Consider the following 16050-nt stretch of genomic DNA (forward strand, 5'->3'; position numbering starts at 1 on the left):
TAATGCTTCAGTTCCACTTATAGTGTAACCAAATAAGGTTTCAGAGGCAACAAGCCCCTTTGATAATCTTTTAACCTTCCCAGTGACTATTTTCCAGTAATAATCATTACCAATTAATACTGATATTTGAGAGTTATTAACACCTATACCTGTAGCATCAGCAAGTCTTATCGAATTTTCCTTACAATAATTAAGTATTTCCTTTCCTGGCATACCAATAACAGCTTGATTAATTTCTGGAGTTTCAAGAGCTTCAATTATTATTTTCCCAGGTCCACATATATCTTTAAGAAAAACCTTAACCTTTTTCAGCCTTTTAACTGTAGGCTCAGTAGAGCCGAAGGTGTAAATCTGAAGTTCTTCTTCCCCCACAACACTTAATTTTAATTATTTTGATACTTCTGTCAGGATGAAAGATTTATGAGAGGCAGAATCGAAAATGAGTCTTACATTTTTTCTTCTTTTCTGACCTAAAGCTATTGCATTTGCAGTTTGTAAATAAACCCTATTTTTGTTATCTCTTTCCGAAATTGACGCCACTACTGTATCTGTTTTAAGCTCACATTTATTTTCCCGTTTATTTTCAAATTTATTATCATGTAAAATAGTACTATGCCTTAATAAACGTAAATCACAGCGTATATCCGAGCAACGGGCAGACGTACGAGACTTACGAAAACATAAATAGCATCTGTTAGCCATTTTTAATTTTTTTTTCTTTTTTCCTCAATTGGAATTGTGCAGTTTGAAGTAGAATGTTTCAAAGATTCATTTTCTATCTTCCCACAAAATATACAATCGGCTGTTGATGTATTCGTATTCAACGACGCAACTGCTGGAACAAAATGTTTGTTTTTGAAGGCAGTATGATATTTCTCACTTTTAATAAGGTCTCCCGATTGATGTTTATGTTGTTCGGTTCTAACGTTAAACTCGGAATAGTTTGGCGATGTTTGGAAAAACGTACGCTCTCTGCTTTTAACTTCCTTCTTCAGAAATTCCAAAATGTTAGTCACTGTGGTTTCTGTGTCAGGGGTTAAAGATCGATTAAACTCTAAAACCAATTCGCTAGGAAGTATCCTCATTAACAGTGGGCATAACAAATAGCTGTAAGAATTCGAAGTAACGTTAAGGGAATCAAGGCTTCTAATTTCAATTTCTAAGCTATCATATAAGTTACATAATGTTTTAATATCATCCATTTTTTTAACTGGCTTTAAATTCAGCAGACAATTCATATGTGCATTTACTAAAATGTCCTTTCTACCAAACCTTTCTTTCAGAATATTTATTGCCTTAGCATAATTTTCGGGAACTAACGGTAATCCCTTTATTGACATTAAAGCTGTGTCCATTAGTAAAGATGTGAGGTAATTAAATTTGTCTACATCCTTTAAAGCAGAGTTATTATGTATAGCAGATTCGTATTAAGCCCAAAAACTTTGAAATTCACATATTTCGCCTTTAAATTTATTTATGGTTAGTTTCGGAAGTTTAGCGCCATTTGTATTTGTGTTCTCTATCGTATCTATAGTAGCAGAGTTAGATGGCAACTCATTTAATTTAACACATTTTCTATTTCTAAATATTCTACTGATCTTCGATTTACACAAGGTAATTTTATTTTTATATTCCAAGCTATCCTGTATTTCAGTTTCGTACTCTTTTTCATCTGTTAGGATAGATTCGATTTCAGTGTTCAATATTAGTATATCGTTTTCATTTTCATTTAAGATGGATAAATCATCTTCTAATAAATCAAATTTAATATAATCCGATTCTATGCTTGGAATTCCTTTTCAATTTTATCACACAGAAGCTTTATTTACAGTTATGTACAAGAATTGTATGCTTACATTAGAACTTCATCATGTTTTTTTGGTTGCAACTACATCTATCTCAAAAGTTCACAATGCGGTAAGAAAAATATAACAAGCTAAAAGTAAAAAACGTTGCGCCCTCTCGTGGCCAGCTACATAAAATGTAACAGTCCTTGAAGAGAAATGTATGCGAAGGCATCCTCTTCCAAAAAAGGCATGTTTCATCCATGTTGAAAACTTGTTCAGGGAAGTAGCCTCCCTTACTGATGAGGTTAGGAAACTCTTCCTCCACGTAACGACAAGCAGCATCATTTTCAGCAGAGGAAGCCTCACAGAAACACGTTTCTGAGGCCATATCTTTTTTGAAATTTTTCGAATAAGCCTTTGCTGGTTGAAAAGCCACATCCTCAAGGAGCGTCACTATCGAGATAGGTAAGGCTTGCGCGCTGAGTTACTACGTCACTGCTAGGGGACCGGCCTTCATGCAGTTTAGCTTCCTTGTTAAACATTCGTTTTTCTAAACCTATTCTATGAAACTTGTATCTCATACTATAAAATCAGTCTAAAACAAAAGTACAAGCAGCAATATAATGTTTTACAAAGCTTATACGAATATGAAATAATTTTATTTTCATTTGTTGGTATTTATTTTCAAAACAAAATTATTTGAGAATGATGTGGTGCTTTTAAAAGCAAATAATTTATTTGAAGGTTTGGTTTTAAAATTCAAGTAGCAAAAATTTTTACTTTGATTTTTCTGTACTGTCTTTGTGTCTCTCGTTGATTTTCACCACTGCATCAAATTTTTTGTTTCACCCACTACTTTAACAAAATGTTTGCCAGTGGGAACACATATTATCTTTCATTTTATAATTATTGCATATTTTTATTTATATCTACGAGGGTTGGGGGGAATATGCGAACGGATCATAAAACTATATGTGTTATGTGGAAGTTCTGCAGGCATAGTGTGTATGCAGAACAACAGATGGCTCTGTGATAGCGAGAGCTCTGAAATCAGTCAGTTGGTGAGTGTTGTGCGAGATGGAAGTAACCAGTGTTGAGCAGCACTCTTACATCAAAATAGTCATTCTCCTAGGGAGAAATGCGATGGAATGTCACAGTGAATTAGTAGAAGCCCTTGGGAATAAATGCTCTACAATATCGTAAAGTAGCACGGAGGGTAAGAATGTTTCAGCAAGGATGTGTGTCAACCAGTGATGAACAACGTTCGGGACGACCGGCGAGTGTGCCGTCATCGAGCACCTCATGGATGATGACAGACGATGGATGTTACTGGAGTTAGAGAAGGCAAGTGACATCGAGAAATGCACCGTCCACAGGATATTGGATAATGAACTACAGCTACGCCAAATTGCTTCGCGGTGGGTATCACCTGCACTGATGGAAGTTCAAAGGTGGGTGTGCTATGCAATAGGCTCCGACCACTTTGCACGCTGGCAACAGGACGGCAATCAATTCTTTTCACGAATAATCGCCATCGATAAATTTTGGGCCAGGGCATACAAACCAGAACTGAAATGTCAGTCCGCGGAATGGCGACATCCCGGATCGCCAAGGCAGCAGAAGGTACATCAGAATCCTTTCCCAGTTAAATTGATAGTGATTGTCGCGTATGACGTCAGGGGTGTCATTGTTTGTCACTTTGTTCCTCATGGCAGAACAGTGACCACACACACTACAGGGACTTCCTGGTGCGACAGATACGACGTGGCGTTCAGGATAAACGTCCATATCTTGTGAACAGTGCAATAATTCTGCACGACAATGCAAGACCACATAAAGCAGAGTGCATACGGCAGATACTCCGATGTTGGGGATAGGAAAAACTGGAGCACCCACCGTATTCTCTTGACCTTTCACCCTGTGATTTTGATCTCATTTCCAAGATTAAGGAACCAATACGTGGTAAGTGGTTTGCAGCACTAGCAGCCAACAGATGACCCGATTCACACATGGTGTGGCCAATGCTGAGGCTGATGGTATTCAGTGTCTCCCACATCATTGGCAGCGTGTGGCAACAGTAGCAGGTGACTACATTGAGGGTCTTTAGGCCTAGGTTTGTCATGTCAACTTTATGTGTATTGTGTTACCATTCTTTTGCACAGTGAAGGCCATACTGCCCTGTATACTACCGTAATAAATTCGTGTGTTATGATATTTCAGTGCTATTCATTGTCCACACATGTAGTTAAGACCTTATCCTTTCATCTGTATATGTCACATTTTTCAACCGGACTGGTATCTTCAATAAAAAAAAATAGTTGCCATGACTTTTTCCCCAATCTACGTATCATACTAATGTAGCAGGATTCTAAAACATCAAACGAATGCAAGAGACTACTTAATATTTAGACTAACATTTAACCCCTTCGAGCCGGGTAGCACAAACACGCGCTTATCGTGGAGGCCGGCAGTGTCTTACGCGAGCGTCTGTCCAGGGCCGGAGGCTTTTTTGCTACTAAGCCTAAATCCATGAAATTTCTGAAGTATCAACGCATTGTTTAATAATGCTCTATAGAATATTTAAACAGCTTATGCTTTATAGATATTTTTATACTATATACTTTAATTACCTTATTTCTTGTTTAAAGGCATATTTTACACATTTTATTTTCATTACTCACCATTTTATGACTTTTAACATTATACATCTGAAAACTAAATATATTACTTAAAATTCTCTTTTCGTATGAAAAATTTGAAAACAGGGATCTACACACAGTCCTATGTTACATTCCTTGCACTCGTAATAACTCATTTGCCGTTCTGGGGGATTTTTCCGGAAATGTGAACAAACGAAGCATCGTCGTCTCATTTTCTTATCAGTCTCTTCTGAACAAAGTTTTGGAAAATGTCTTTCAGTTAATCTTTCAGAATCAATATCAGAATATCAGAATCAATGTCTGAAATATTTTGCATTATTTCTGCTATTTCATGCTCTGTTAAACATTTTTGACGCTTCGACATTGCAACGGTAAAAACAGAAAGAATTCACGTCTAACAAGATCTAATTATTTTCTAAAAACTGAACTGCAAAACGAAATACCCAATGCTTTAGCGCAAATAAAACTTCTCTACTTATAATTAACAACTACCATGTGCGAATAAAGTGCGATTTAAAGAGACGTCATAAATCACGCCATTCGGAAACATTTATTTGTCCTTTTGTTTATATAATCAAAAACACGTGTACGTGAGTCATGCTTCTCTCATTTCGAGTAGAAGGTCTAATGTGCATGTATCTGAAAACATATGGACATACAGTGCAATCTTGTGGCAGAAATTATAGTTTTTAAAATGTTCCAGGACACTGGCACAAATACGTGACAGTCGGTAGTGAACGGGAAAATGCTCTGGCACGCCTGCGTGTCGGCCGGGAAGTGAGTGTGTTCGTTGCTGGCACGTAGACGTGACAGTCAGCGTGAAGGGGTTAAATGCCTTATATCAGTCAGAAAATTTTTCTGAATATAATAATATATTTTTCTGAATATATAATATAATATATAGTCTATTTTTTAAATTATTTCTTACTTACATATTGTATGTTAATCTGTATTACAGTTAATGTTTTCCTCTTAATGCTACATAATTATTCGACAGAAACTGTAGTTAAATTGAAATCATGTTTATTACATAACTCTGAAGACTATCAATATTAAAATTCCAAATAAGGCAGGAAAAAAGTTTTTTAAATAAACTTATACACAATTTTTTTGAAAATATTTTAAAAATATATGAAATACTTAAAAATTTTTTAGAAACTGAAATTTCTTGCAAATATTTACATTATACCTATTTAACTATAAGCATTACCTCTGTTCTGAAAATATCTTTTCTATTAATATCCACATGAAAAGAAAATATAAATCCTAACATCATGTTCAAAACTTTTTTGTGTAATGTAAGCAGTTATTTTAAACTTACCTTCATAGCTTTTTGCTAGTGCCACGTTATTAGCTAAACATATGCATTTAAGTTTCATCATGATAATGCGATATTTAATGATTTGCAAAAAGCATTGATATTTAAATTTAAGAACACAGTACTCTCTGTCAAGAATCAAATTTACTCAGCATTTGATATTCTAAATATTATGTTATGAAATATGTGTTGTGCTTTTAACCCCTTAGGACAGTTATTTCATATAAAATTAGTTTCCAATTAAAATAAATTATCATAAATTTTGATGACAATTTTTGTATTACTAGTCTTAGTAATTATTACAAAGGATGATGCTTCAGATGTCAAAAGTAAACACAAATTCATCCCTTAAATCATAATGAATAAAAAATTAAAACTTATAAAAGCCAACAAAATTTTTACAAATAAATATACAATAAAATAACTGATATTTTTTAAATGCAATGGAATGTTTTTTAAAATATAAATACCTTATTTTAGATATTTGCTTTCTGTAGTGTTGGTAGTTTTCTTTTTAAACAGGGTTTTCTATAGTTATCATTTTTTTTACAACAGTAATTCTTAAGTAAAATGTTTACGCACACCCACAAAATTTGTTTCACACAATATTCAGCGGTATGACCTAACTCACATATGTCAATTCAATTAAATAATTCTAGCCTATTTATAATAGCAAATGCAAGAGTCACTGCAAAATTTTGTTGATTTTGAACTTTTAAAAATTCACTTTCATATTTCTCAGAAAAAGTTTTTGAACTACTATATAGCAATGCACAATAATATTCACAATGTCTGGGTGAGGATACTTTAAACATCCTCTATCCATACTTGAAATTAAGCGATATGAATCTTCGCACATCAGTTCTTTATCAATTGAAAACTGTGACATACAGGATGAACACTTCTGTTTTTTTGCATATGGCATAAACACAATATCCTGCAAGGTATGTCAAAACTGGTATTACACTTTCGATGCCTAAAATATCTTCATTAGTTACATCAATATTCAAGTAATTAATTACTTCATCTTCCTTTTCACATGAAGACACAGCATTAAATTCATCCACAGTAATTTGACCAAAAGTTGCAGATCTCAATGAAAAAGTGTTTTGTAATCTGAGCTTAGACTCACATTCAAATATTTGCTTCACTGATACATGATATTGCGATCCGGCTAAAAATCTATACTTTCCGAAACTCTCTTCTAAAGAATCAGTTTGTATTTTTCCACAGAGAAAATATTTCATTTTCAGCTCTTTGATACAATACTCCTTCATTTCCAACAAAGCATGTGTTGTGTGAGTAAGAGCATGATGAGTTTCTTTCGTAAAATTCCCTGTAGTGCATCCCACGCTTTTCCAAACATCCAGCCAATTCAAAAATTTACTTAAGAACTTCACGTTTTCATCGTCAGGCAAATTAGTTAATGAATTCATACTTTCATTTCTTAGTAGTATTCCTTTATGGTTACTTTTTACATATATAATGCACCACCAAACATGAATTATTTTAATAACATTTTTACTTAACTTTTATTACTTTTACCTATTTCTTATTATATAAATAAAAGCATTTAAAATGCAACACTCGTGCTCTCTGCTTCGAAAGAAAAACCCCACATATATGTACTGCATCAATTACATAAAATAAGGGTCTGTCTGTTTTCACTGGATGAGGATAAACAATACTCAGTTTTGGCAGATTTGAGAAATAACACATAGCTTTACGATTGAGTGAATTATTGTCACTTACTACACAAAGCACGAAAAATCCTATATTCTCTAATCTTTATACAATCTTTTTAAGTATAAAGTGCAATATATCTGCTGTTATGGTTTTCACAGGTAAAAAATATGCACAACATCTTTATACTGGGAGAGTAAGCTCTGGATCATAAAAACATAAGCACTTGTTGCTGCATCCTTAGTGTTAAAAGAGCCAACAATATTACCTCCTCTGAAATCTAAATATGGTTTAATATGAATTTCATCCATGATTACAGAAACAATTCTTTCATGAGGTTGAAGTTCACACAAATTTCTCTCTCGCATAATGAAGGAAGTTTACTTCAAAGCATTAAATTGAGTACACATTTTTCTAACTGTTGCTGGATGAATAACTGAATATTTCCCGAATGTCGTAAAAACTTATATGCGTGTGGAGATATGGAATGCAATAAAGTTGAAAATATTAACATTTCTGGTGAGTATCCCCATTTAACTTTATTGACCAAGAAAAGTGAAACTTGTTTGGCCAAAAAATTAATAACAGTTTCTTCGACTTCATCATCCAGTTTAAGAACGCCCAATAATTCCAAAATTGTATCCAAAATTGACTGAATATCACTTTGAGCTACAGGTATTAACAGAAACTGTACAGCATCTAGTATTTCTTGGAGGTGTCTGATATCTCCAACTTTCACAGGAAAGTTATGTTCTTTGCATGATTTTATTGCAGCATTACCAATAAATGCTGAGACACTTAAATCATATTTAAGAACAACAGAGGCTTCAATAACTGGTGCTGCTTGAGTATTGATGTGAATAAATAATGTCTCATCTTCCTTTCTGATTATAGACCAAAATAGCGGGATTTGCAGAGTCTCTAAGCACTTTAAAAAGTTTGCATATGTTGAAAACATGTATTATGCTTCTTCTTCTGATTTTGTTTTCATGCTTTCCTGTAGAGCCAAATGCAGTTGCTGATTTTGTAATCGTACTTTTTTATCGTACGGAGATTCTTGAATCTGTTTCTGATAGGATAAATATTTTTTCCAGAGGATGGATCATATGCACTTGTCTCCATCTCAATATCTTCATCTTTGAAATGAAGTTCGCAAACTTTTGAAGCTTTTGTTAATTTAAAATTGCTCTGAGTTATTCTTTTTTAAAATTTCATTAGATGGAAAACTGTTGATTCTCACACGAGGACCATTATCATAATTTCCTTTGCATCCAGGAACAATACAACGTGAAGATATAATGCTGCTAACACAATTTCGCATGAAAATATTCAGAAACAAAAATGCATATTTAAAGCAATCAACTTGAAAAAGGAATGAATAATGCACAAATGTTATTAAAACTAATAAAATCTAAGCATCTAACAAGAGCATGTGAAGTATGTCTAACAGTAACAGTTAAGTATGTCTTGTTAAGAGGCAGATGGACAAAGAATACGGAGAAAGTTTCGGGAAGTATCATTAGGCGAGTTATTGCTGAGGGTCCTTTAACCGTGATGTCACAAGCCAGTTTCGATTCAGAGCGCAGGCCTTATCTATCTTGATGGTGACGCAAGGAGGGGAATCACTCCTGGCAGCACTATTACTGGCTTGAGGTTCGTCAGCACCTTCTTCAGCCTCTTCATTGTCGTCATCGGGCAAGATTTGATCGTAGTGATGCAAAAACAAAGTTTACAGTTATAGAAAACATTTAGCAGAAATAATTAACGCAATAGAAGCACTCTAAGATTATGTGCTGTGCAGACATAGATGACAAAAGTTTTAAACTCAACCAATTTATTAACAATATATATGGAAATAAAAATACAGTAAATAAATTTGATCAATACCAGAAACTTAAAGAGTGTAACATAATCATTGTCAAAAATTACACTTAGTTAACTATTCATTAACCCCAAGGGTTTTTCCTTTAAAGAATATTACACTATTAACAGTAAATATATATTACCTCTTCTATGAATACTGGCATTCAATGACTTGTGAAAAACATACCACAGAACAAAACTACGCAATTAATTTGAATTTCACTTGACTAAAAAGGTCTACGCTTTTGGTCAAGAAGGCAAATGAAAAATTAAATTAAACCTTGAATGTACTTGAATTTGTAAAATACCGCTCACTGCAGTTGCTCACGGGAAAACACAGCTTGGAAAAACATCACCGCTAGACGTGAAAAACACTGGTGCTAATAATGCCGCCTTCAGCAGTTGCTCACTCGAAACCACAACTTGAGATTTATCGCCGCTTAACCAGGGAACAAGATGCCGCCCACTGCAGTTGCTCACCGGAAATCACAACTTGAGATTCGTCAGTGCTTAACCTTGAAAACAGGATGCCGCCCACGGCAGTTGATCACCGGAACCACAACTTGGGATTCAACAGCGCTTAACCTTGGAAAAGCCAACACAGCCCAGAACCTTATCGCTGGACGACACGCATCGCAAGAACGTCTTTGAATGAGCACTGGAACAGCACACCAGGAGCAATGAAACAGGAACAAGAAGGACTAAGCCAGAGCGATGCGAGATATTTATACACGAAGTAGACATGACGTCATCTCACGGCAGCCAATCAGCTGTCGGCATGACCCAACTATCCAGATGACGTAAGTTCGAGTTTCGTTTTTGCATCTTCATTAGGCTTGAACAGTCCGCTCTTAATACAAACAGTGGCAGTGTAAAACAAAGTAGAAATAATTGCTATATCCCTTTAAAATAAAAACTAAACCTCACGTAAAAATCAGAATTATTTCACGGAGGAGAGATGATGCAGAAAAGGTGTTACAATAGGTCATATTTTCAAAACGTAGAAAGCTTTGGCCTTTGTCCTGATCATATTAGTGTCCAAACTCACTGTCTTTTTCCTGCAATCCACAATGCCAGTGCAACTTCCATTTTCACAATTCTGTTATTACGTGGAGTTACCACACATTTCACTTCTTTATTGAAGGTTATTGAAGCAGTTTTGCAGATCTTTGCTTCCTCTTTCTCGATGTACCATGCTGTAGATTCATTCACCCTATAATGGCGTGCCACACATGCATAACTTCTGCCCTCTTTGATCACATCTAAAAGTTTCACTTTTTCTCTGATGGTCATCATCTTCTTCCTCTAGTGTGCCCCGGAGGAAGCTATTGCAGGGTCACAGCGCTTAGGTGGCATTAGGCAGCTTAATTAATAAAAAAAGTTATTGCTTAAACAAAAAAAGTTATCGCCAACACAACACTAAAATACAGTATGCGAGACAGTCAACATCATGGACAAGACTAGCCAGATACAACAAGAGAATATGCTAGGTGAGGCTGCGATGATTGGCAGACAATCAACTCACAGGGATAAATCCACTCGTACTCTCATTGGTCGATGTCGCAACGGAAACCAATCACGCGCCTTTATGAGAGCCTGTGGTATGTACTCTGAGTCAACTCATCTCCTTGTTTGACATGCAGGGATCCTTCTCTCTCGTGCATCAACATGAAACAATGCTCTTTCCACAATGTGGCTGCTGACATGGTTGTATTTTTTTTATTTACTATTTTTTGATGAATATTTTGGAAAAACCTGTGAAACACTGAAGCCGCAAAACATGAAGCGCGAAGTGGCGAAGGAACACATTGTACTTCTATTCTCAACAGAGATTATACGCTCATTATTGAGAAATTTTTTTGTATTTAATTTTAAGTATCCAAATTTAGAAGATTTTATGCTTTTGTTGATATCACAAAATGCAAATATTCTATATATCTTGTTGTGTTTTTAAGTTACAAGAGGTATAATAAATATCACCAAGTTTTGTCCAATTTCTTGGACTACGTTTTGAGTTATCACCAGTTTTCCGTTGGATGCTTAACTTTTTTTGGAAATCGGTATATTTCAGAGATAAATTACATAAATAGAACATTTAAAAAACTTAAGCTTATTTGAAATGTTGTTAATACCAATACCTGTTTTAAACATAAAAATTTTAAATTTATATAATTAAATTTAAAATTTTATATAATATTTTTTAAATAATAGTTACAGATAGTTTATTTGATTTTGATTTTTTAAAAATATACATGGTCATAAATACAAATCAAGTTTTTTCTTTCTGAAACAGCCTTAATGTTGGCTGCTTAATTTTTATTATTTTTTAACAATCTTATGCCCAATGAAAAAACATTTAAATGATAATCATAATAATAATAAGATACTGTAATGATAGCAGTACATTTATTCACTTCACCTAATAATCAACATGAATTCATTTGAAAAAAATTATTTCAATTTCTCTTACGGGGAAACAAGTAATGTAACTAAATAGTGTTATAATTTTCTACTTTATTCAAATTGATGGCAAAATATATATTTTACACTGCACAATCAATAACATGGAAAATCTGCTGCATCCTTTGGCCAACAGATTACTGAAAAAACAAATGCATTGTAAAATGCACAGAAAACATAACGATTTCCAATATTTTACTGCAAATCAGATAAAACTTATATTTTCCATATTACATATCCAAGTATTACAGTAAAATAAATTAAAGACATAAGGTTTTGAATTTATAACCTAGCTTTTCAAAACTCGGGCATTACACTGCTGTGACTGAAAAATCTAATAGATTTGTATTTACATCTTAATTTTTCAAGGTACAAATTTATTTTCCAAAAGCACAGATTAAATTTTCTATCAGAACATTAAAGAACATAATCAAAGAATACAAAAAAAAAAAAAAAAACCTAAAAGCATATATATCAAGCAAAATAATTAAAAGCACTTAAATATTAAACAACAATGCGAAACATATTTAAAAAAAGTATAACATTAAAAATTATAATTTAAATGCACATAATTGTAATTCTTTTATTCACACATAACATTACCTGCTGTATCTCCCTCTGCACTACGTCAGGTTTAAGCTTAACAACAAATCAATCTTATTAGAATTATTCAATATGAAAACATTTAACATGTTATTAAACATTTATACTTGAGCAATTTTTTTAGTTCTCATATTAATACATAAAGAAACATACTTTGAATAAAAACAAGTAAAAATTAATGTTTTAAAAAATTATTTGAAAGGCTGAAAAAAAATTTAACAAATTTCTTACAATGTAATTCTGAATACTGTTGTGAGGAAGAGTGTAAAGCTTTGAATTCTCATCCATATAATCACATCAAATAACTAAAATTGCATCTAATACATAAAAATTTTTAAAATGTAAAAAAAGAATTCTATTTAAAAAAACAATGTGAAATCTAATTTTATACTTTTCAGCTGCAAGAAATAAGGTAAACACTCAATTCACAAATTAATAAATTGAAGCATTTAACATTTTGAATAACTTACTTTCATAGAAAATTTCATTTCATGCAATACAGAGTAAAATAAATAAAAATGCTATCACTGAATATATTTAGAATGAAATGACATACTTATTTTCTTTAAGAATAAATACTTATTTTCCTTAATGTGGTTTTATACAGATATTCATCTGCACACTTACTGTAATATTATTTATAAAAAAAGATCAAACTAGTATTTTAGCCTTTAGATAAGTGCAGCTCAGTCATATGGCTTCTCAATTTAATGAAACTAAAAGTGCAACTAAATGTATCATATTTCTTAGTAATAAATGCTTTAACACAAAATGTTCATATTTGGAAATGAAAGAAAAAAAAATGTAAGAATGTTACAACAATTTGCTTGTTTCAGACTGTTTTAGCCGAAAGTAATAACCCCTAAACTAAAAGCAGAAAGCAGCTCCATTGAAAAAAATACTGTTATTAAAAGAATATGACTCCTTTTAGCTGCATGAAACTCAATTCTTTGCATAGGTACAGCTGCTAATAAAATTTCAATAACCCATAAGTATCTTTTCCTGTCCCATATGGATACTCGCAGTTAGATCAATGATAAATAAACTGGAAGTTCTACAGAATACCACAACTCAGAAGATAATTAATAGTAGGTGTATTTGGTATAATATCAGAATTTATGTGTTGTAAAAATTAGTAACCTTCTTATCAAAATTTACAAAAAATTCATAATAAAGCTGAAAATAATAACCATTAGATTTTTAGCACTTATGAATATAACTGGATTGAGAGCACTGCAGCATCCTGCATTTTGAAGAACCTAAATCCTCATATTCCAGCTTTGAAATGACCCTTATTAGTTTACTTAGCAATTTTTTTTAATACAGAACTTGCGAAAATTTGAAATATGGCCTATAAAGACACCCGATTGTTGTGTGATGAAAATTAATTGTTTACAACCTACAGAATAACTTACATTTGCTTGGCTCTCCATAGATCTCGCTTTTCTCAGCCTGCCTTTACAAGCATCTAGATCAAGTCTCTTATTTTCAAGGATTTTTCTTTCTTTCTGTCAAAAAAAAAAAAAAAAAAAAAAAAAAAAAAAAAAGGCTAAGATACATATTTAAGAAAACATTTTAAATATCTCAGCAGCAGTTAAATCTACTCACAGAATTATTTCTTCACCTTTTTTTTAACCTGTTTTATTCAGTAAAATAACCTAAAGTTAAATTGCTACTTTACTAATAAAACAGATATCTGCAAATGAAAATGTTAGCACAACACAGATATTACATGTAAGACATCTAATAATTATGGTAGCTCTAAAAGATATACTACAATTAAGAAATTAGACATAACTGGATACTGATAAGGTATTTGTTGGTTATCCGATATTCACCAATATAACTGGAATACTACAAGCATTCTACTGGCAATGAAATCTGGTTTCTTTAATTTCCAGCAGATGCAGTTTGGTAATTTCATTCAAAATGGCATCAAAAAGCTTGCTATTCTCTGTAGCTTATTTCAGCTTTGATATAAGTTCTAATAAGTAAAAAGACACATAATGATAAGTTGTGCTCTGTTGCTGTTTATTTCTCCATTTTGCTGATCCGCACCAGCATTCCTTTGTTTGCTTGCACCTCTCTTCAAATCAAAGTTAATATTGATATACAAAAAGAAGCCACCCGCACCCAGTCACCCCCAAAACAGGATTACCATGACAAAAAAAAAGAATCAAATCTCTCAACTTTATAGAAGAATCCAGAACATTTTACTTCTAGGCCAGCGAACACACAAAACAATCAAAATCATAGGTGAATAGTTTGGCGACATATCAGCAAATGTCAGATAACAAAGAAGTACCATTGGCAATACAACCAAAATTTTTCCAAAAATCTAGCCAATGAAACAGAAAACTACTTTATTTCTTTAAATCTAAAACATTGCTAATTCTAAGATGCACATTTCAACTTCAATCCACCACCACAGAAAAAGATATTTATTTTAAGAAAACAAAACCAATTAAAATATGGCTAGCAAAAATTTGTATAATAACTGCTTTTGATTCATTAACAATTAATTTCTAAATTAGAAATTTATTATTGCAGAATAATTAGTAATTAGAAAAAAATCGATGATTCTAAGATGCCCCAATTCCAAAGCACATCCCATTTTAATAAATTGAGCAAAAAGGTGCACCTTTAATTTAAAAAGGGGGGGGGAATAAAAATCACACCCCGAGGATCTATAACAAAGAAGCACTTTTGCATAACTGCTCATTTAATATTTTTTATATAAACTTAATTCTCTACATATCGTAATGTAACCCAAATAAAAATTTCAAACAAAAGAAAATAATTTTATGAATAAAAATATTTTTAAAATTAAACTATACTAAAAATATTATTTTAACTAGAAATTAACTAGTCCTGTACACCGAATACTATCTAAAAGATTTTACTGAACTCTGTAGCTTGTCTCTAGTTGTCAAATAATCAAAATGATAAAAATTACACATAGCAAATTTTGAATCGGAACGCGTTTCAAATTCTGAATCAAATGAAAAGAAACTAATCATACAGTCATAAAAAATAACTGTATAATTGACATCAGTTTTGATACAATGGAATTATAAAGCACTGGCATATTTAGCCCTTTTCCATTATAAGAAGTGGAGTGGTTATATGGTAAAATTTTTTAAGCGCAAGATGTATAAGCATAGACACATATAATTTAAGACTGGCAAAGAGGGGATTCCTTTTAACCAGAAGCAAATGCTCCCAAAGAAGAAGTACCTACGTCAAAATCTAGGTCAAACTAAGGATGTTTTTTTACTTAATTTTAAATTTTACATTTGATTCGATACTCTCTTCAAATTTCATAAGAAATATATTTCTTAAGTAACTTATTTCAACAGACAAAGAACTGAAACAGAATGGCACATTTAAAACAATATTTTATTGACAACATTTACTTAGAAAACATGAACACTGTTATGAAAAAGACATATTTAATTTTAAAGTTGGGAATAAACAATAACGTTTACTAAGATCTGCTCAAATGGGTTTTCGTGTTTATTCCAATGTCTGCACATGAACTCGCATAACTAAGAATCAGAATACAACTACTATCATACTGCACTGTGCTTAGATTCTTCTACAAGAAACATAACAGAAAATATGGCCATGTTTTTTACACAAATAATTTTGATATGTTATATAACTTTGTATTTAT

At 32.4% G+C, this 16050-nt stretch overlaps 1 protein-coding gene across 4 annotated transcripts in view; it reads right to left on the minus strand.

The window, feature by feature from the left end:
* Nucleotides 1-16050, minus strand: part of EndoB (SH3 domain containing GRB2 like, endophilin-B) — a 94028-nt gene that overhangs the window by 38249 nt on the left and 39729 nt on the right. For 2 of the 4 annotated variants that reach the window (XM_085810956.1, XM_085810957.1), the window contains exons 5-6: nt 13790-13882; nt 12375-12410 (exon numbers count right to left, since the gene is read on the minus strand). In XM_085810956.1, coding sequence (XP_085667082.1) covers nt 12375-12410; nt 13790-13882 — 129 coding nt within the window. The remainder of the gene's footprint in view (nt 1-12374; nt 12411-13789; nt 13883-16050) is intronic. The other 2 variants (XM_085810958.1, XM_085810959.1) reach the window with 1 other exon arrangement.

This window comes from Stegodyphus dumicola, chromosome 2 (genome assembly GCF_044657685.1).
Source record: "Stegodyphus dumicola isolate Sdum_Otavi_A_Nest chromosome 2, ASM4465768v1".
Lineage (NCBI taxonomy): Eukaryota > Metazoa > Arthropoda > Arachnida > Araneae > Eresidae > Stegodyphus > Stegodyphus dumicola.